This window comes from Durio zibethinus, chromosome 9 (genome assembly GCF_047325235.1).
Source record: "Durio zibethinus cultivar Kanyao isolate XHJ-2024 chromosome 9, ASM4732523v1, whole genome shotgun sequence".
In the NCBI taxonomy this organism is placed as follows: domain Eukaryota; kingdom Viridiplantae; phylum Streptophyta; class Magnoliopsida; order Malvales; family Malvaceae; genus Durio; species Durio zibethinus.
In genome coordinates, this window is record NC_143170.1 from 29,007,872 (window position 1) to 29,029,292 (window position 21,421).

A 21,421-nucleotide genomic window follows, 5' to 3' on the forward strand; every position below is an offset into this window, starting at 1 on the left:
ACGTCTTCAATCGTACCTTAACTTATCATCTTATTTCTGAGATTTATTTGTATTTTTTTATAATTAAGTGAATTTTATATATCAAAAGAAAACATTATTGTTACAGTAAAATTGTTCAGGCCAATATAGTCAGGATACAAAATTCTAGAAAGTGTATTCTTTTACAGCAAAAGTGTATTTTTTTTTTTTTAGTACGTAATGGCTGTTCAGAAAACTAGTTTCATTAAAATAATAATAAAAAATAATAACGTAACCATGGAGCAGCTAGATCCTAGTGGTCCAATCTTATAGTTTCACCGTTGGATGGATAGCTTTGCTACCACTAAACAGAACAACAAGGCAAGCCCAACATTCAGCCCTAAATTATTAATTACGATATACTACAACCGGTCATTATCCAACCTGAGGAGGACGATCAGCATTAGTAATTGAACACATTCGTAAACGTGTCGGTATCAGAGAGGATAGTATTGAAATTTCAGTGCTACCCCAATGAGCTCTGGAGAGAGCGGCGGAGGGGAATTCGACGGAGCAACTCAGGTTGGCCCTTCCTACTTGTCCTCCCAAGCAAGATAACAAAGCAAATTCCTTTGCCTTTCCCCCTTCCCCTCCCACTCTCCTCCGTTTCCATCCCCAAAGCCTAAAAGTAAACCCCTTTCCCCCAACCCCGCTCTCTCCTCTTTGAAGCTAAACAAAAGCAAATGGCAATTTCGTCTACAGCAGCTGCGGCAGCCAATTCTTCAAAGCTTAGATACCCATGCTTCTCCACTCTCTCCACCACCACCACCACCACCACCACCACCACCACCGCCACCGCTTCCAATTTCTCCACAAAACACTCTAAACTAACCCCTACCCACCTCTCCTCTTCCTTCCTTCCCCGTTTCCTCACCACCACCGCCACCACTACCGTCAGCCCCCGCCCTGGACGAGCTCTCACCGTCAAAGCTGCCCGTGGAAAATTCGAACGCAGAAAACCCCACGTTAACATCGGCACCATTGGCCATGTCGACCACGGTAAAACCACCTTAACCGCCGCTCTAACCATGGCCTTAGCTTCCATGGGTAACAGCGCCCCTAAAAAATATGACGAAATCGACGCCGCCCCAGAAGAGCGTGCCCGTGGTATCACCATTAACACTGCCACCGTTGAATACGAAACCGAAAACCGCCATTACGCCCACGTTGACTGCCCGGGGCACGCTGATTATGTCAAAAACATGATTACCGGAGCTGCCCAAATGGACGGTGCCATCTTAGTCGTTTCCGGAGCCGATGGACCCATGCCGCAGACAAAAGAACATATCTTGTTGGCTAAACAAGTCGGTGTTCCAAACATGGTTGTGTTTTTGAACAAACAAGACCAAGTTGATGATGAAGAGCTTTTGCAATTGGTCGAATTAGAGGTGCGTGAATTGCTTTCGAGTTATGAATTCCCTGGTGATGATGTGCCTATTATTTCTGGGTCCGCCCTTTTAGCTTTAGAAGCTTTGATGGCTAATCCGAGTGTTAAGAGAGGTGAAAACCAATGGGTTGATAAGATTTATGAACTTATGGATGCTGTTGATAGTTATATTCCCATTCCTCAAAGACAAACTGATTTGCCTTTCTTGTTAGCCGTTGAGGATGTGTATTCCATCACGGGTCGTGGTACTGTTGCCACTGGTCGTATTGAGAGAGGTACCATTAGGGTTGGAGAGACTGTTGATATTGTAGGATTGAAGGAAACAAGGAACACCACAGTTACCGGTGTGGAAATGTTTCAGAAGACATTAGATGACGCCATGGCTGGTGATAATGTTGGGTTGTTGCTTAGAGGTGTTCAAAAGGTTGATATTCAGAGGGGGATGGTTTTGGCTAAACCAGGAACGATTACTCCGCATGCTAAGTTCAACGCGATTGTTTATGTGTTGAAGAAGGAAGAGGGTGGTAGGCATTCTCCCTTTTTCGCTGGTTATAGGCCTCAGTTTTACATGAGGACCACTGATGTGACTGGAAGGGTCACTTCGATTATGAATGATAAGGATGAGGAGTCTAAGATGGTTATGCCTGGTGACCGTGTAAAGATGGTTGTTGAGCTTATTATGCCTGTGGCTTGTGAGCAAGGGATGAGGTTTGCTATCAGAGAAGGAGGGAAGACAGTTGGAGCCGGTGTTATTCAGTCTATCATTGAGTGATTTTAGGAAATTTTGGCATTGCGGGAAATGTTATTTGCTTTTTGAGTCATGCCAAAAAACTTTATGTGTCAAGGTTATGGAATTAGTTTCACCATTTTAGACCCTCTTTGATTCCAGTGTCATATATTTTGCAGTTTCTGCTTCTTTTGCTTCAGACTAATAATTCATGTCATAATTCGATGTGATCTTATTTTTCCCTGTTGCTTCTGCTGTTTTTGTCGAAGGCTCTTCTCAAGGAATTCATTGTTCTTCAAGGCTGTTTTTGTCTATGGCAATTAAATTTTAATGCAGCATTGTCGATCTGTTCTGATGGTTGTTCTGGTCAACTTAAGCATTTGTTGGCGTGGCTCTTAGTGGTGACTATAATTGTTTGTGATTCTAGGTTACCATCTTTTCTTGTGTTTCTCCTGCCAAATCTTTGTATTGGGGAATTCATCTTAGTCAGTGTTCAACATGTTATGCGTACTTTATAGTTAGTAATAGTAGTTGATGTATTATAGATATTGATTGCTAAGTATTTTGATCAAAAGATTCAAAACAAAGAAAAGGTATATCTCCGTTGGTGATTCAAACAGTTTATACCACAATTTGATAACAATTTTGGAGTAACCAAAATTATCTAAGCTTGTGAGATTTAATTTTATGCTTTAGGTTTTTGTGCTCGTGTTCCCAAAATCCTAACTGCTTAGAGTTTAGGCTCTTGTTTATTACTTCATAACCTTTGGTAACATTCATTTTATGTATCATAAGAGTTTTCTCTTCTAGTCTGCTACTGAGTAGAGCTTGCAGAAAATATTTTGTTGTCTAATGTAGATTAAATAAGGCTTGTTAGTCTTAAGATCTCACCTGCATTTGAACCGTTGGAATAAGGGCTATTATTACCAGGATATTAGTCACCAGCCATACATTTACTGATATGGTATGCCGTATGCTTTAGTTACACGGTATTAGTGGTACGATGGCTGAGTGGCATGTTGAGAGATGAGTGGTACTTCTGAGTTACCCTTTTAACCTCTCGACATTTTCTAATAGCATCTCACCGGAGTATGATCATGTATGCACAAGTGGGTTTGGATTCGTAAGACAAGTTGCAGGGGACTGTTGATAGGTGTGCCATGAGGTAGACAGACGATTTTTCTCATCAAGGGAGCTAGGAGATTGATGTTTCTGCAAATTTTAGATATCAAAGAGGATTTAACGCGCATTTGCCATTAAGGGCCCCTAGGAGGAGTTGGTAAGTATCACTATCAAGGGGTTTAGGGCGTAGGAGTTGAATTTCTTACTTTTTTTATTTTGAGGGGTTGGAGAGGGGGGAAGGGAGAGCGAAGATAAATTTATCATTTTAAACACTACTTAGCCAGCATCAATCAGGATTAATATCAAATGTATAGAGTTATTGTCAAAAAGATCCAGTCCCCTCCAAAACTTTTTTACTGTTTTCAGGTATGTTTACAGATGTTTCAAACATGTTAAATCCAACATTTCAGAAAGGGTGAAAACACTGATTTTGACAGTTAACCACGAACTGTTGCATATTTGTAACAGCGACGTTGCTAGCTACTTTTCTTGGAAAGTTGTTCTTGCAAGCAAGAGTAAAACTGGTTCACTCAGGGAAGGAATCCTCATTCCATGTTTTCACCAGATATTACTAATCATCTCAGGTTTGACTCTATCCCATAACCTCATTGCGGTCGAACATTTATGGACAGAGACACCAGAGGATATTGCTGAAGACTAGAGCATTGCTGTAAATTGTAACACAATAAGCATAAAAAACATCCATTTTACACGAAGAGAAAACTTCATTATTTCAGTCGCGTAGCTCAGAACACTCCCTACTGGCCGTGTCTATCATTGCGTACAAGAACTTGCTAGGGTCACAACAAAAAGGGTTGTTGAGAGCTGCATGTGACAAAAATGGAAGTTTTCTTAATGATCTTCCACTCAATCCCTGTAAGAAACCACAGAAAATCAAGTTACCATCGAAACTTTAAAAATTCATCTCCCGAAAGCTGTTGCCAGATTCAATGTACGTTCAAGGGCTATGTTTCTAACCTCACATGCTTCTGCAGCCTCTAATAATTGTTTACAAAGGTGAAGTGTTGTTTGAACCTCGTGAATCTCATGCATATTCAGCTTCTCTTTCAAAGTAACATAATCTGGAAGAATGGATTGGCTTGAAACCTAAAGAGATTCAAATTTGACATTGGGCACTAAGTAATGAGATGAAAACATAGAGGCCTTAGGCATTATTTTGCATTCTTACCTGTATACTAGATATGATTCCTGTCCGAATAAGTTCCTGCAAGCAGGACCTTAAAATTTCATAACGAGCTTGAAGAGTTGGAGGGCCCACGTATGCTTTGATATCAGCTCGGTCAACAAATGCAATGTCTGCAAGACTATCAGTAAATTATATATTCCAACATTGTGGATTCTTCTTCTGTCTAATATTTGACGGAACAATGACATTTATAACTATGAAGGCAGTACTTAGATGCTAAAATTTAAAAAAAATCCTCTAGGACATTATACAAGAGAATTATGAACAGTTAGAAGATTCAAATATCGATCCACTAGGGGATAATGACAAATTACCATCCAGACTTGCAGAGTTCAAGAAAATTCCATCGATTTCAGTATATGGAACCAATATGAAATGGGTCATATGCTTACCAATAGCAGCAGTTATATTGGACGTAGTCAAAATTATAACATTGGGAGATGATTTCAGCTTATCCATCTGAGTTAATAACGCATTTACAACCTGAAGTACGTTTTCAAGTTGTATAAGGTATAAAGATGAGGTAAGTATCCTAAATCACATACAGATGTGCATTTAAAAAAGTAAATAGAAATCGGTTTAATGCTGCACAAAACTATACCCGAATGGAATCTGAAGGCTCGGAACCAGACAAAGCAGCCTTTCTAGCAGCAGCAAGACTTTCAACTTCATCTGCATCGTCATTAGCATATCTAAGGAATCATAAGCTAGAAAGACCAGGAATGATCAAAGCCAAACTTTTGTAATAAAAGGCTCACCAATTAATACAAATACCAGATTGTTTTCTTCCTCCACCATTTCTTGAATTTTTTGAAAAAGCTTTGCGACCTAAAGTTTAAGATATAGCAGAGTCAAGAATATAAAATACATACCACTAACATCCAGGACTTCATAGTATTTCAGTCAAAAGTTCAACCAGTTGACACAGGGACATACCAACTTGCCGCTCTCAGAGAACCATTTACTAAACAAAGAATGTGCATTAACTTCAATCAGTTGGCACTGTGGGTACCTTATCAAAGAAGAGCAAACCAAAAACACAATTAGGCTAAAACCAATCATCTGACAGGCTATGTATATGGGACCTTAAAGGGATGAATTCATTAATGAACTTAATAAAAAAAACCTGGAGCTGAATCTAATTGATAGTTTTTGTGCCAGCGCTTTACACAAAGATGTCTTTCCTGTCCCTGGGGGTCCATGTAAAAGAATAATGCTGCAAAACATAAAAAACCATCAATCAGATTTCTTCTGGCATGGAACTTATTATCAATGCCTGTAATCAACTGAAATTTCCTATAATCTAGATGACTAGTAGCAAAATAAATAAAGTACCAAAGAAACTAATATTATCTACTGCTAAGAATCTTGAACCAATTACCAACAAACCAAATGAAACCTTGCTTCGTCTTAGATAATTTCAAGTAGCCATCAGGGCAATCAGTCATAGGGAAATCCAGGATAATGCAACAGGGGAACAGTCAAATTGCATGAAGAAAATTTTGACAGTTGGAAAGTAAGCTTATGTGTGCATGTATATGTGTCTATGCTCTATACAGAGCTTAGCATCTTCAAGATTATGGAACCACATGGAAATGGAATAATCAAACAATAAATAAGAATGATATAACTATGCATAAAACTGAAAGATAGATAGCAAGTTGATACATTCAAAAGCCTACTTGCAGAAAGTTCAATTCAAGTTTGTCTTACTAGATAGTGGACAAACTATCACAACCCCAACTGAAACAAACTAGTCACTTTACACATTACTAAATAGGGGACGTGAGACCTATAACGCTTCAAGAAACACCTAACTAGCTCCAAAAGAGAAAAAATGATACTTCTTTTATTGGCATGATACGATACTACTTTATTGAAAGTCATGAGGTTACGTACCGGTTCCATGACACAAGGAAAGGATCAACACCTTTTTCAGTAAAAAATAATGCACTGGCCGCATACCGCAATAACTGCTGCTTAAGGCCAGATTCATAGATTAAGCTACAAAAGCAAATTCCAGCATCAATATAAAAACTAATTTCAAACTTTCAAGAAAAGATGGAAGTCGCAGACAAACCTTTCCCACATGCCATCAAATTCCTTAGCTGGAAGGATCCATTCATTGAAGCTGGACAACTGGCCATCACCACTCAATTCCTCGCATGGTCCCTCCTCACTAAGCTGACAAGCCAACAATCATATCCATTGAAATTTAAACAAACGCATAAACTATAAACTGAAGAACTGGCCACACATTGTTCAATTTCCACAAGCCAAGCAAATACTGCATCAACATCCTACAGTTACAAACTCAAATAGATCTTTCATTTGAAATTGGATAAATTTTCAAACACAATGTACAGAGCCATTACTAAGGCAAGGTTGTGGAGAAAAACGTGCAAATAATAATAATAATTATTATTATAATTATAATAATAATAACCTTTTAATCTTTCTAAATAAAAATCAGAGTAGAGTGGTACCTGAAAGACATGAACAACAGGTTTCACTTGCCAGAACAAAAGAATATCATGGTTTTTCACCCATTCATCTACACAACCAACAATTCAAACAAGATGAGTAAATTGCACACCCTCTATCCGAACAATAAATAATAAAACTCATAAATAAGATAATCAATCAAGCTAAATGCTTCAAATTTCATAATCAAAGCTGTCAAAAACATACAATTCCTAATTTTCCTCAGGTCTCACTTTCACCAAAGACTCCAAACAAAAAAGATAGCATCAAATTACAGAAAAAAACAAAGCATACCCGTGTCACAAATACGGATTCTTTGTACATTTTCCACGAGAAATGGATCATCAAGAGGTACCGGTACAGGACCATCAACGTAGCTCAGACTCCTCCTTTCAAGCATTCTAATCACAAGACAGAACATCTTGATTTCAACCTCTCGTTAAAAAACCCCAAATGTAATAAACGTTAATTTATATAAATGCGTATAAACTAGATTATTTTGTCAACATAAGAGTCAAACAACAACCATCAGTCAGTCAGCTTTTTTGAAAATAAATTTATGAATCAAAATCTTTTTAACTTCTTACTGTTCAACGGCTTTTCGGACATCTTCAGGTCGAGCTGTGCTTGAAGGTCTTAAGCAAACTTCAACTGACAAAAAAAGAACAGATACAAAAATAAATCAAACAAAAAACCATAAGAAATCAAATTTGTGAAAAGAGAGCAAGAGTGAGATTAAGGAATTACCGGAAACGTGAAATTTGTCATGGAAAACAGTAGGAGAAGATGATGCCTGGGGTGGTGCTAAACCGACACCGATTTGACCGGAGATCTTGACGTCCGCGAGGTTTGGGAGGGAAATATCCATGGGAGAGCTCATCCTTTCTTTTGGGTATTTGAAGGATCACGGAATATAGAGTGGATCGAATGGCAGAGGATCTGAAAATTTTGGGGTTTTCAGAGGTAAACCAGAAACCCTTGATGGGTGAAAAGAAGGGGTCTTTTATTTGAAATGGGCGGGAAAAAACTGAGTTAAATTGAGGATGGGACTCACCCTATTGCACATGCCAACGCCGGGAAAAGATTTGTTTGATTTTCTTTCTTCTCTTTTTCGGAAAAATAAATTCTTTCGTTCCTATGTTTAACGTTTTAACATTATATTTGGATAAATATTAATAAAATTTTTTTTTTAAAATGATACATATAATCTTTATTTGAATAATTAAAATTAATAAATAAATAAATTTTAATAAATATTGTTTGGATAATGAGTGAAAAAGAAAGGAAATAATTTATTATAATAGTTTTTTTCAATTATAATTTTTTATTGTTTATGATTTTAGAGTACTCCTAGATCATGATATGTTTGCTATCTTATATGACTTCACAATTTTTACTATATCAGTGATTTTTATATTGAAAGAGATCTGTAAAACTTACTTGAAAAAAGAGATGACTTTAAAAAAATTATAGAATGATTGTGATCTACTTAAATTTTTTTATTTAGGTTTTTACTATTAATAAAAAAATGAATATAATAGTCTTTTTATAAAAAAAAATTTTTCAACTTTGTTTTCCCTAGCTTTTATTCCAAATTAAGGTATTAAAAAAATTGAGTTTACAAAAGAAATCAAAAGTTATTTAGTTTCCACCTCTTTTCCTTTCTTTAAATTAAAAATTTATCCAAACAAAGGGAATGGGGTTTTGTTTCCTTTACTTTTCTTTACTTTACTTTCCTTTCCTTATTCTCCCCTCGATCCAAACACACTATAAGGTTTTTCTTTGTTTCCTTTTCAATCTACATTTATATTAACATTTAATAATTTAAAATCTATACTTTATAATAGAAGTTATCCCCATTTGATATTGTAAGGACAACTAAGCAATGTAAAAATAAAAAATTCAAAGGTAATTTTGGGTTAAAAAAGTTCTAGAAGCTTCGTTTGCTTTCTAACATTTTCTTTCTACAAAATCTCATTAAGCTTTGGCACTTTGATGCAACTAGCTTCTTTCTTTGTCATCCTTTGCATATTGTTGTGTGGCTCCTAATTTTCATGGCTTCAATAACAACAATTCTCCTCCCTCAACGAATTCACACACTATATTCTACATCGTCAGGGACATTAGTAGCGATAACAAAGATTAACGATTTGGACGAAAACTCATTGGTTCATTATGCGTTCTAGAGATGTTTTTCAGTTACCATAAGAAACTTCTAGATTCTTCCATCCGAGCAACAATGATAAAGTTGAAGGCACCAGATGAGCGGTTCTGATTGCACAAGATTATGCTATTTTAATTTTTGAAGCTTAATATTTTAATCTCTATGTTCTTTTTTTTTTTTTTTTACATTATTCATGTTAGTGGTGATTTTTTAAAAAAAAAATTGAATTTCGATTTGTAAATGCAAGAAATAGAATTTATGTTGAGTTTTGTTTGATTTAATGAATAGGGATGGTTATGCTTGACTCAAAATTTGTTATGCTTTTTTGGTTTTTAGTTTGTGTAAAATATTTGTTATAAGGCTTCCATGTTGTTTTGAATGCATTTTTAAAGATTTTATCTTTGTATATTAGTGCTCTTGTGTGGAATTACCTGTATGCTGATCCTACTTTTAGATTTTGCCAGGCTAAGAAGCTTTTAAATCACGTCAAAAATGTTCTTGCTAATGAGCTAGTTTCAGTTAAAAGTTGCTAGCACATTGTAAAAGTTAAACCTCAGGTTATTACTACATGTTCATTAGGATACCAATCTTTATCATTATTCTTACGTTTTTATATTACATGAATTACCTTATTGCATGAGTTAACAAAACAATGCATGGCAGGGTTATTCAAGTGAGTGAAAAATTTGAAGAGAATAGATTTTTAGTAGAATTTCTCTATCTAATTTGATGGACATATTTTTTTTATTTCCTGTATGTTTTTTGGTATAAGTAAGTTTATTTAAACAATCCAGATGAGATTTTTCCAACCATTTGAATTACTTAACGATATAAAAAAGAAAAAAAAATCTAATTATTATCTTTTTTTTCCCTTACAAGTATCTTAATAATTTAAAATAACTTGAGTTAGACATTGCTTTGAATGTTAAAATCATATAAATCTTCATTTATAGGCCTTCGTGAGTCAATACTAAAACTTTTATTATTTTTTCGAACCATATAGAATATGTGCTAAATGTTAAAGTGTGTTTCTTTATGTAGGAGAATACACAACAACTAGAGCAGCTTTAGCTGTAGGAACAATTATGGTTTGCTTCTCACTGTTCTTTCATCTTTACTTTAAAACTGAATTTTTATCTTCTGATGTTGTTAATGTTTATCGCTTGCAATTGTCATGCATAAAATCCTACTTTGTTATGTGAAATTGATATTTACTGTCTTAATTTTTTTCCTCTCTCAGACAATATCCTCATGGGCTACTTCCAATGTTGAGGTTGCTTCCGTAAGACCTAGCATTTGCTTTTTCCAACTCTCTGTGAGTTTGAGATATCATCTTTACACTTATACATTTTGTCATTCTTTTTACCATTGTGATATAATTGTCTGCTTTTAAAATAAAACCTTAAAAAAATAGTTTATATAAGCTATAACTAAGCTTTACATTGTATGACCTCTTGCACTGTGAACAATAGATCACTAAAGTTGCAAATTATTTTCGAATTATGATGGATGCACATGTTACTAGGATATTGAAAATAGGATCTTTTAAAGTTTTTATTTCATTTTATATCATTGTATATCAGTCATTACTACATATTGTTTAGGTATACAAGTTATTAAATTTTTAGGTGAGATAGTGATCCAGAAAGGGGTGAATTGAATCTTTCCAAAATTTTCTTAAACAAAGATTTCAAGATAATTGAATGCAAGATTAAAACCAATATCAAAATATGATGCAAATTACAATAAATTGATGAACTTGAATAAAATATAAACAATAATCAAAGTAAAGAGATAGGGATAGAAAAATCAAACACAATGATTTGTAAAAATTCGGTCCTTTTCCATAAGGAATATATGATCATTAACTGGTAAGCTTGTAGAGTAAGAGATGCAATGGCTAGAAGAATAATTAATATTATGTATCTCCAAGAAACTAAGTAGGTAGGGGAAAAGGCTAGAGAGATAGAATATGGGGCTCTAAGCTTTGGTACATAGGGAAATAAATGAGTAGAAATGGAATGGGGATAATTGTAGATAAGAATTTGAGGGATAATGTGGTTAAGGTTAAAAGAAAAGAAGATAGAATTTTACTTGTTAAACATATTTTTAAAAAGGATACTATTAACGTCATTAGTGTCTGCGCCCAGCAAATAGGTTTGGATAAAAAAAGTAAGCAAAATTTTTGAGAAGATTTAAATGAGACAATGCAAGCCATACCATACAAAGAAAAGTTGTTCATTAGAAGAGACATAAATGGTCACGTAGGCAAGGATGGTAATGATTTTAAGAGGATATATAAAGGATATGGCTTTGAAGAAATAAATGAAATTGAAAATACCATCCTATAATTTGCTACTGCAATTGACCTGTTGATATTAAACATGTGTTTTAGGAAAAAAAATCAAATGCTAGTCAAATTGATTTCTTTTTTACAAGCAAAAGTAGATAGAAGTAGTTGTAAGGATTGTAAAGTTATATCATGTGAAAGTGTGGCCACACAACATAGACTGTTAGCATTCGATCTATTTCACCTTAGAAGGTCAAAAAAGAGACATTAGAGTCATGAACTACATATTACGTGGTGGAACTTAAAAGGGGATAAATTACAGCGTTTAGGGATAAACTAGTAAAAAAAATTGATAAAAAGCTTGATGAGGATGTAGAATTAATGTGGGAAAATATTATAGCTAAAATTCAAAGGGTTGCTAAAGATACACTTGGATAATCTAAAGTTAAGGCACCATTAGGAAAAGAATCTTGGTAGTGGAACGAGGATGTGAAAAAGGTAATTAAAGTGAAGCGAAAAGTGTTATAAAAATTTATATAACAATAAAGATGAGGAAAGTTATAGAAAGTATAAGATAGCAAAAATGAAAATGAATAAGGCTATTCAAGACTCAAATAGTAGGATCTATGGGGAGTTATATAAAAAATTAGGATTTTAATGGTGTTAAATGTATCAAAGGTAATGATGAAAAAGTTTTAGTGAAAGATAAAGAGATTAAGAAAAGATAGAGAGATTATTTTGATAATCTTTTTAATAGCAGTTTTGAGCATGATATAGGTGGGTTGAACATACCTTCTCAGGATGTAAATCATGTGTTTAAGTGAAATATTAAAAGCTATAAGGTTAAAAAGGCATTGAGAAGGATGAGATTAAAGAAAGCTATCGGACCAGATGGAATCTCGATTGAAGTCTGAAAATGCTTGGGTGAAATAAAGATAAGATGGTTGATGGATCTTTTTAATAAAATTTGATGTACCCAAAAAATGTCAAAAGAATGGAAGAAGAGCACTCTTGTGCCTTTATACAATAATAAAGATGATATACAAGATTGTTTAAACTATCAAGAAATAAAACTTATGAGTTATACTATGAAACTTTGCAAGAGAGTAATTGAATGTAAGTCGTGATGTGAGGTCATTTTTTTAAAAAACCAATTTAGGTTTATACTAGGATGCTCCACAACCAAGGCAATACATCTTTTGAGCTTTTATTAGAAAGTGGATGAGAAAAAAAATCTATATATGACATTTATCAGCTTAGAGAAAGCATACGATAGAGTTCCTAAAAAGGTGCTATTGTGGGCCTTAATAAAGAAAAGAGTCATCAACATAGTTAAAGATATGTATGAAAGAGTGGTAACAAATATGAGAACGATTGGGGGCATGATAGATACTTTCCCTATTACCTTAGGATTACATTAAGGCTTAACATTAAGTCCTTTTTTTTTTGCATTAGTTATGATTAAGCTCACTGGACATATCCAAGATAAAGTGTCATTGTGTATGTTATTTGTCAACAATGTAGTCTTAGTTATGAAAACTTGTGATGCCCTTAATGTGAAATTAGAATTATAGAGGAGTATATTGGAGTCTCGAGGTTTTAAATTGAGTAGATATAAAACTGAATTTATGGAATGCAAGTTTAGCAACCATAAGGAAGTGGGTACTAGTATGATTAAGTTGGATAGTGATGGAATACCAAAGAGTAGCCAGTTTTGATATTTGGGATCAATTATTCAAAGTGATACTAAGATAAAAGAAAATGCCAAACATATGATTGAAACAAAAGTGAGGTGACGATGTGTGTTGGGTATGTTGTATGGTCACAAAATGCTTATAAAGTTAAAAGTGAAGTTGTATAAAATAATTATAAGGCCTGCATTACTATATGAAATTGAGTGTTAGACTGTTAAAAAACAACATGAGAAGAAAATAAATGTAGTGGAGATGAGGATGCTTAGATAGATATGTGGTAAGATTAGAAGAGACAAAATCAGAAATGAAGAGATTCGAGAAAAATTATAAGTAGTCCGTGTAGACACCTATTTTGTCTGGGAAATCAAATTTCTTGACTCTACTCTGATCCAATGTTGGATTTCTTATTAGGGCCCAATTAAATTTCAATCCAAATTTAATTTTGTTTCTTTTTATTTATTTAACTTTAGTTTTAACTTTATTATAATTATTTTTTGTATTTTATTTTATTTTATTTTTCTATCCTCTTTTTCTTTTCTTATTTTCTTCTCTAGTTTTGTCCGAGAGTCTTTAGTATATAGTTTTTAGTACATTAAATGCATTATCAAACTTTATGGCAAAATTTTCAAATGTTGGATTTTGGTTGAGAAAGTCACAGATGCCATCATTTTTTACTAATCAAGTACCGGATTTTTCATCTTCAAATCCTTAAAAATCTAGGATTTTATCTTCGAATGGCTCTATAAATAGAGCCATATAGTTGCACAAAAAAAAAAGATAGAGGGATAAAAAACAAATTTTTTAAGGGATTGAGCTACTGCCATTCTGAAAAAACACACACATAAGCACAAAAAAAAAAAAAAAACACACGCACACACATAAACATACATTTATAAAAAAACACAACCACTTCATAGGAGGAACCCATAGTTGCAATATATATATATATATATAAACTGAAATTGAAAACCTCAATTTAGAAAAATTAGATTTTTTTGGGAAATCTGGGTTGAGAGAAGTGTTTAGTATCTTCTAAGGGTCATTTTAGAAATTTTTGGAATTTTTTTTATTTTTTTAGTTACCGAAATATGGGGAATATAAATTTTTTGACAATCGGTTAAATTCTTCAATCACTGAAATCTGAACAACTGAACATTATCTAAAACTTTTTTGAATTTTTCGACCTTTTGAAGATTCTGGCCACTGGTGCATGGTGGTGATCGATCAGAATCTAGGTTGTCACGACGACCAACAGAAAGGGGATTGAGTTTATAAAGAAAGGCTATGGCTTCTAGAGAGAGAAAGTATAGGAAAAAATTTTTAAAAAAAAAACTCAAAAAAGGCTTATTTATACGCCACTAAAATGACATCGTTTTAGCATCTTGATCCATGCTCAACCCATATAGGATCCGCACCTTGACCTGCTAACAACTCGATTTGTTTGGTAAGTTTTTCTTTTTTTTTTTTTGTTTTGATTTTTTATTTTATTTATTTTATGTTGATTTTTTAGGTTTTTTATGATATTATTGTTATTATTATATTATTATTTTATTATCATTATTCATTCTTTTAGAAATAGGTAAAAAAAATATAATTAAAATAAAAGGTAGGTTTGTTAAAATTAAAAATATGCATAAAATCTTTAAAATATATATGTATAACTATTTAAGGAAAATTGAAATTTTGCTACAAGCAAAATATTGCTTAAATTTTACCAAAGTGTTGAGATAATTTAAGAAATAATTTTTGCTAAAAAATAATAAAACAAAAAAAAGCTAATAAATTGTTTAAGTGAATCTTTTGAATGTAATTTTTAAAGAAAACCAAGAGTTTGGTTTTCTTTAATTATTGCAAGTAAAAATATTTTTTGGATTTCACCATAGAGTTAGGATAATCTAAAAGTTATTTTTAATAGAAGAAATATTTATTTAAACAATATAAAAAAAGTAAATGATAAAAAAATAAAATATTTGTTTAGATGAATATCTTAATTATTACCAAAAAATATATTTTTGGATTTCATCAAAGAGTTATAATAATAAAAAAAATAAAATTTATTCTCACTAGATGAGGAATTATTTAAATAATAAGAACATTGCTGAGAATAAAAAATAAAAAATAAAAAATAATACTAAACAATAAATAAAAAATATAGTTGTTTAATTAAATCTATCGAGCAAGAATTTAAGAAAATTGGAAGAATATCGTTTTTCTTAATTATCACTAAGAGAAAGGATTTTTTTTTTTTTAGGATCTAGCTAAAAAAATTGAAATGATCCTAAAATCAACTTAAAATTTTTAGGATTTCGATAAAGAATCAAGACAATTCTAAAATTAGTTTGAGAAATGATTTTTAAATTTCATCAAAAAGTTGAGATAATCATAAAATTAGTTTTAATAAATAAATAAAATATGTTGTGATGAAATTTCAAGAATTATGTGAATGGTCAATTTTCTCAATAAAATTTTTTTACAAATTTTACCAAAGCGTTGGAGAATTCATAGAATAATAATAATAATAATAATAATAATAATAATTTCACAACAAAAAATGTTTTTTTCATAAATAAATTATGGGAAATTAATTTTAAATATAAAAAATATCATATCGTCAAAATTAAAGGATAATACATGTTTAATTGGTATCGTTTTTTGAATGAGCGAAGTAAAGGTGCTAATATCTTCCTCACTAGTAACCATACTCTTAGACCCAACTCTGATTTTGTAGACCTAAGTGTCTTTTAGTAAATTTTAATTAATTTCAAGATTTTTATTAAAAGATGATGTTTTTAGGTGGTCAATCACACCATATAAAAAAATTAGTAGCAACTCTGAAAATTTTTATCAACTATAACGATCAAGTTCTTATTAGATAAAAAATCGTTATGATCGCTTAGCAACTTCGTTGGGGAGGCTAGAGAGTTAAGCTAAAAATTAAGCATGTGTCATCCAAATTTTGATTTTGTGGTCTTTTCGACATTTAATTTTAATTCCTTATCCCATTTTAGAATAAAAATAAGATTAAAAAATAATTAGAAAAAAATTTGATGATTTCATTTAGTTTTGTTATGTTATTTTACTTGTCTTATATTGTTGCTAATTACATTGTTGATTTTATTTCGATTAATAATTGCTATGTCCCCTCACACATGTACACTCTTGCATTCATGCATGAGCTATATACTCAAGCTCTCAAATCTATCCCTTTTGAGGAGGGAGTAGAGTATCTACACTAAATGTGAACTCATATATCCAAATAAAAGGCAAAGTGATTGCATCCCATTGGAAATCTTGCATGATTACATCATCAAAACATTTAGATGATGAACGAGGCATGAGAATGATAACTTTGGTAATTTATGGTTTGATCATTTTCCCAAAGGTCATGAGGTACATTAAGGTATTAGTAATTGACTTCCTAGATTAGGTGGACAACAAAATCAATCATGTTTCTTTTATACTGATAGAAACTTTTAGATTGATGAATCACTATTGGAGAAGAGGAGGACGCTTTATAAGGTATGCATAGCTACTCTATATTTGGGCAAAAAGTCATCTTTGACATTCTGTGGGTAAATTGCATCCTACTTATAGTAATAGAAGCAGGCCAATTGAAGAATTTTGTAATGTTAAGTGGCCATAATCAAAATCCCAAGAAAAGTGGGTATTGATTTTGTAAAATGTCACTAGTGCTTAGGTTATATGGAGAGCTTTATGGATGCCATAAGAAGTCATGTTGTATAATATGGTAACAAGCCGTGGGTTCCATTCTTAAGGCTATGAGAAGGTATAAGCTATGCTCTGGCAATGATTCATTGACAATTAAGGTCAAAACAAATCATTTCGATGTTCATAGGCTTCGTAAATTGGAATTTTCTTTCAAAAAACCATGATTTCTAGGAAAGGTGAAAGAGATTATCAAAGAATGGAAGCAAACCCAAAAAGTAGATCGTGGAGGGTATACAAACAAAGGCACACCTGAATATTTGATGTGGAGGAAGCAATGCATCAAAAGCAAAGTTTCTCCCAAAAAAGGAAACCATACCATTAAAAAGATGTTCATCATGAAGAGGTCCCTAAAGATATGAAAATCATGAAACGTAAATTTGAAAAAGAGAACGAAATATAGAAGCTTGAAAAGAAAAGACTTTAGCATGAGATTAGTGAGTGAAAAGATAAGACTAAAAACAGTGAAGGGAAATTTCGAAAGCTTGAAAAATAACAAGAAAAGATTTTTGAAAGCTTGCATATGTCCATCATTTTGATGATGATTAAGATTAAAGAATTTAGAAAGAAAGTAAAGTAGTTTCAATCGAATTTTTTGTCTAAGAAAGAAAAGTTTAGCCAATCTATGGAAGAAAAAAAGATACTGTAATGTCTTGTGGATGACTTGAAATAGCAAATACACTATCAATGCAAAGCCATTCAAGTTTTAAGAGAATGATGAGATCAATTTGAACTTAGAGCCAAAGAAGCATAGTACTAGAAAGAAGAATGTCTGCCAAAGGAATCTTAAGCCATTGGCCTAGTAAAATAGATAAAAGAAGTCAACTTTAAAGTAGGAGACATGGCCCAAGAAGTTAAACAAGTAAAGAAAAAAGTCTACTTGGGACAACATAGAAAACGTTTGACTAATTTTCTAGATAATGTTTACGAATAGGACAAGCATGTAGGGTGCTTTTTTTGAAAATTTTAATATTATGGTATGAGCGTAAGGAGTCTTTAGTAAAATAGTATGGCAAACTCAAGCTTGTAATATTGCAATTTGAGTAATGTGATGTTGTGATGTAGTAGTTTAAGTTTAGACTTAAAATCTTTTGCAAATATTATATACATAACAAGCACATTATTTGCATTCATGCATGTGTGTTAAATTTTTTTTTAAAATGCATTATGATATTTTGAAAATGACTAAAACAAAGGAGCCTTGATATAACAAATCTCAAAGAATTTTCCTTAACTCGATCAAGTGTAAAGATAGTTAGGCCATCAAGAAACATAGATCAGACTATTTGCACTACAAAACATTTTTCATATACTTACGCTTGATTATATTAACGATCAAATTGCATACGTAAAAGAGACTTTTACTAATGGTTTTTAATACCGTTAGAATATACCATATCTTTGCCAACACTTTATATAATTGTTGTATAGTTAAACTTTTTCTGATGGTTTATAACTATTCATCAATATAAGTATGCTGTATACTAACACTTATCTATATTGATGGTTAAATTATGTAAGTAAAAACTATTTACACTGATAAATTTTTGTTACTGTCAATATAGACAGTGCTTATATAAACACTTTGTAAATCCGTCAGTATAGGTAAATTTTTTTTAACGATATATAAATATCTGTCAATATAAATATGTTATATATTGACGATTATAATAACCGTCAGTATAAGCTCAAAAAATATTTATTCATAGTTTTTTTTTTAAATATTAATTCATAATATTTCCCTCTAATAAAAATTTTCAAAAACTATAATTTGAAAACAATTATAATCATTAATAAATAAATTTTGTAACTTAATTAATTTTAAATTTTAAATAAAATTTGTAAGTATTATATTAATTAATACATTTATAATTAAATATTAGACTAAATATTTTTTAAATTTAAATATTATATTAATTTGGTTTCAATTAATATTTCAGTTTTAATATGGTTTCATAAAATTTTGAAATATTTCTAGATTAAAAGTTAAATTATAAATAATATACATAGTAGTATTTAGATTCATATAAATATTTTTCTACGTTATTTGTAAAAGTTTTTTTTATAAAATAATATTTATCATTCACTGTATTAGTAGTTTAGGATACCAAAGTTCAAGAAAAGAGAATAAATTTTAAAAATGATCACAAGGCATTTTGGCCTTCAATTTTTTTTAAGGGAATATTCAAAGCATTTTCTAGGTAAAAACGCTTTGAATATTCCAAAAAAATGCTAAGATTATTGAAGGCATTTTTGATAGAAAATGCATCGAATAATCCTTTTTAAATGAATAATTCGTGGATTATTGAATGTGTTTTTGGCCAAAAAAGCCTTGAATAATCCATGAATTATTCAAAGTATTTTTAGCCAGAAACACCTTCAATTTCAATAATACCCATTCAATATTTTGTAAAGGATTATATAAAAGGTGTTTTCAGGCTAAAAACACCTTTAATAGTCTCTCGTAAAAATTAAAAGGGATTATTTAAGGTGTTTTTGGATATAAACGCCTTAACTAACCCCATTCAATATTTTCTAAGTGAAAAAAATGCCTTGAATAATCCTAAAAAAAAGGAGGGGATTATTGAAGGCATTTCTAATAAAAAACGCCTTCAATAATTCACTCATAAAAATTTAAGGGGATTATTCAAGGCGTTTTGGCCAGAAACGCCATTTAATAACCCAATCAATATTTTTTCAAGGATTATTCAAGGTATTTTCTAGCTAAAAACGCCTTCAGTAATCCCCTCATAAAAATTGAAAGGGATTATTCAAGGCATTTTTTATCATATATGCCTAGAGTAACCCCATTTAATTTTTTCTAAGGGATTATTTAAGACGTTTTCTCACAAAAGCATGTGTTTATTTATTTCAGATTCATACTTGTGCGAATTAAATACATATATGTAATACAATGAATTACATATATGTATTTTAAATTATGAATATTGTAGTATTTCAATAAATTCACCACACATCTAAATTTATAACTAATAACTTTGCCATATAAATATACTTTTTTCAAATAATCGTACTCAATATATGTGTATTCATATAAGTTGCCAATTGATATAAAACAAATATACACCAATAATATTAAACCAATACCCTAATCTAGAAACTTAAATTATCCATTCGACATGGCATGTTAAAAACATTATAAAAAATAAAATGCATATATTTACACCCAACCAACAATCTCTAGCCTCAAAGTGTAGCTAATGATAATACATACTCATATCACTTTTTATGGACTTCATTAAGTTCATCTATTGTGAATCTTCCTTTCCTTTCCCACTATAAAAAAAATCAGAAGTAAATATTAATAAACGAGAATATAATTTAGCTTTTTTTTAAGAAAATATTATGGTTATATGAAATTAATACTAACTTTGAATGATGTGATCATAAAATCATATAAAATTATCTCTCTCATAAAACAAAGAACATAATATTCACATTTAGTATATCTTGGTTGACGAGGTACCTGAAAAATAAATTTAGTGGTTTTAGGAAACATTTATTTAAATAGACTCAGCATTAAAGAATAAATTTTATATTTACCGGTAATGATACCCAATTTATCTTTGCTTTCTTATCAACTATAGACATTCTCTTAAATTGAATAGAAAAAAAGTACTTAATACAAAACTAAAAGTAATTATGAAGAAACATAAGATAATATAATAACATGTAATATTTCTTTATAAAATTATGAATATCAGGGTTAGGCTTTGCTGTTGGTTAAGCAGAATTAAATAAGTATGACGATAAGGAATTGGTATCAATCATAATAATCTACCAATGATAACTGCAAAATAATAAGAACGATATACTTAAATTAGGCATCGTTTTAGATTCAGGTAAGGTTGAAATAATTATTTGTATGAATATAACTTACACAGTAATATACGGGACCAAAAAATAATTGACTAATTTTTGTAAGTATTACCCACATGATGACCACGAAAAATGATAATGCCATTTTTCTCATTAATGAAATTCAAGTCAATGAATCTGAATCTATGGGTCATTTGTCTCGTCTTGATCTCTCTATATAGGAAGCTACACAATAACATCAACAATATTAGTTAGTAATACATCATAATATAGATTAATACATATTGACTTTGCATATTTAAATTTATAAGCTAACCTCATATAAACAATAATATCATAAGCTGATATTTCATCTAGGGTACAAAATTCTTTAATCTCAGGCGCCCCAATGTAAGAAACTAATGGATGATCAAATAACCCATCATCAGACTCAATAGTAATGCAATTTCCTCCTGATAAATGATCAAGTGTATAATTAGATAACACATAAATGACAGCCTAAACAAAGATCCTCTTCTGAGTTCCAATATCTTGCTACAATATATAATGAAATATAAGTATTAAAACCAAATCAATAAATATAATAAACAAATAAATATTAAGTGAATAAACAAAATCATACTTCATGGCTAGTACTAGAGGTTGGGTTTCCTGTCTAACTTGCAATGAAAGCTTGTCCTAACTGGATGATGCTAACCGACTAGCCTACATGTATGCTAATCTGCATTGCAGCTAACATCACTTCTAAAGCTGTGAGTTATT

General features: G+C 31.4%; 2 protein-coding genes across 3 annotated transcripts; one reads left to right on the top strand and one right to left on the bottom strand.

Moving 5' to 3' along the window:
- Positions 1 to 312: 312 nt before the first annotated feature.
- On the top strand, positions 313 to 2,467 carry LOC111290108 (elongation factor Tu, chloroplastic-like). Its single transcript, XM_022881496.2, has one exon. It carries the CDS (start codon positions 702 to 704, stop codon positions 2,175 to 2,177), a length of 1,476 nt encoding a protein of 491 aa, XP_022737231.2. The 5' UTR covers positions 313 to 701; the 3' UTR covers positions 2,178 to 2,467.
- Positions 2,468 to 3,779: 1,312 nt separating this feature from the next.
- Positions 3,780 to 8,052, bottom strand: LOC149516942 (pachytene checkpoint-like protein). 2 transcript variants are annotated; one of them, XM_089766164.1, is made up of 14 exons: positions 7,693 to 8,052; positions 7,533 to 7,596; positions 7,240 to 7,346; positions 6,948 to 7,015; positions 6,542 to 6,645; positions 6,361 to 6,465; positions 5,588 to 5,677; positions 5,398 to 5,473; positions 5,220 to 5,289; positions 5,063 to 5,133; positions 4,854 to 4,944; positions 4,444 to 4,571; positions 4,233 to 4,361; positions 3,780 to 4,128 (listed from the first exon to the last, which is right to left on the bottom strand). In XM_089766164.1, exons 1-14 carry the CDS (start codon positions 7,823 to 7,825, stop codon positions 3,988 to 3,990), a joined length of 1,377 nt encoding a protein of 458 aa, XP_089622290.1. In that variant the 5' UTR covers positions 7,826 to 8,052; the 3' UTR covers positions 3,780 to 3,987. The 2 variants fall into 2 exon arrangements, 1 of the variants encoding a protein (XP_089622290.1); XR_016345368.1 differs by having other exon boundaries at positions 4,112 to 4,128; positions 4,233 to 4,336.
- Between the last annotated feature and the right edge of the window lie 13,369 nt (positions 8,053 to 21,421).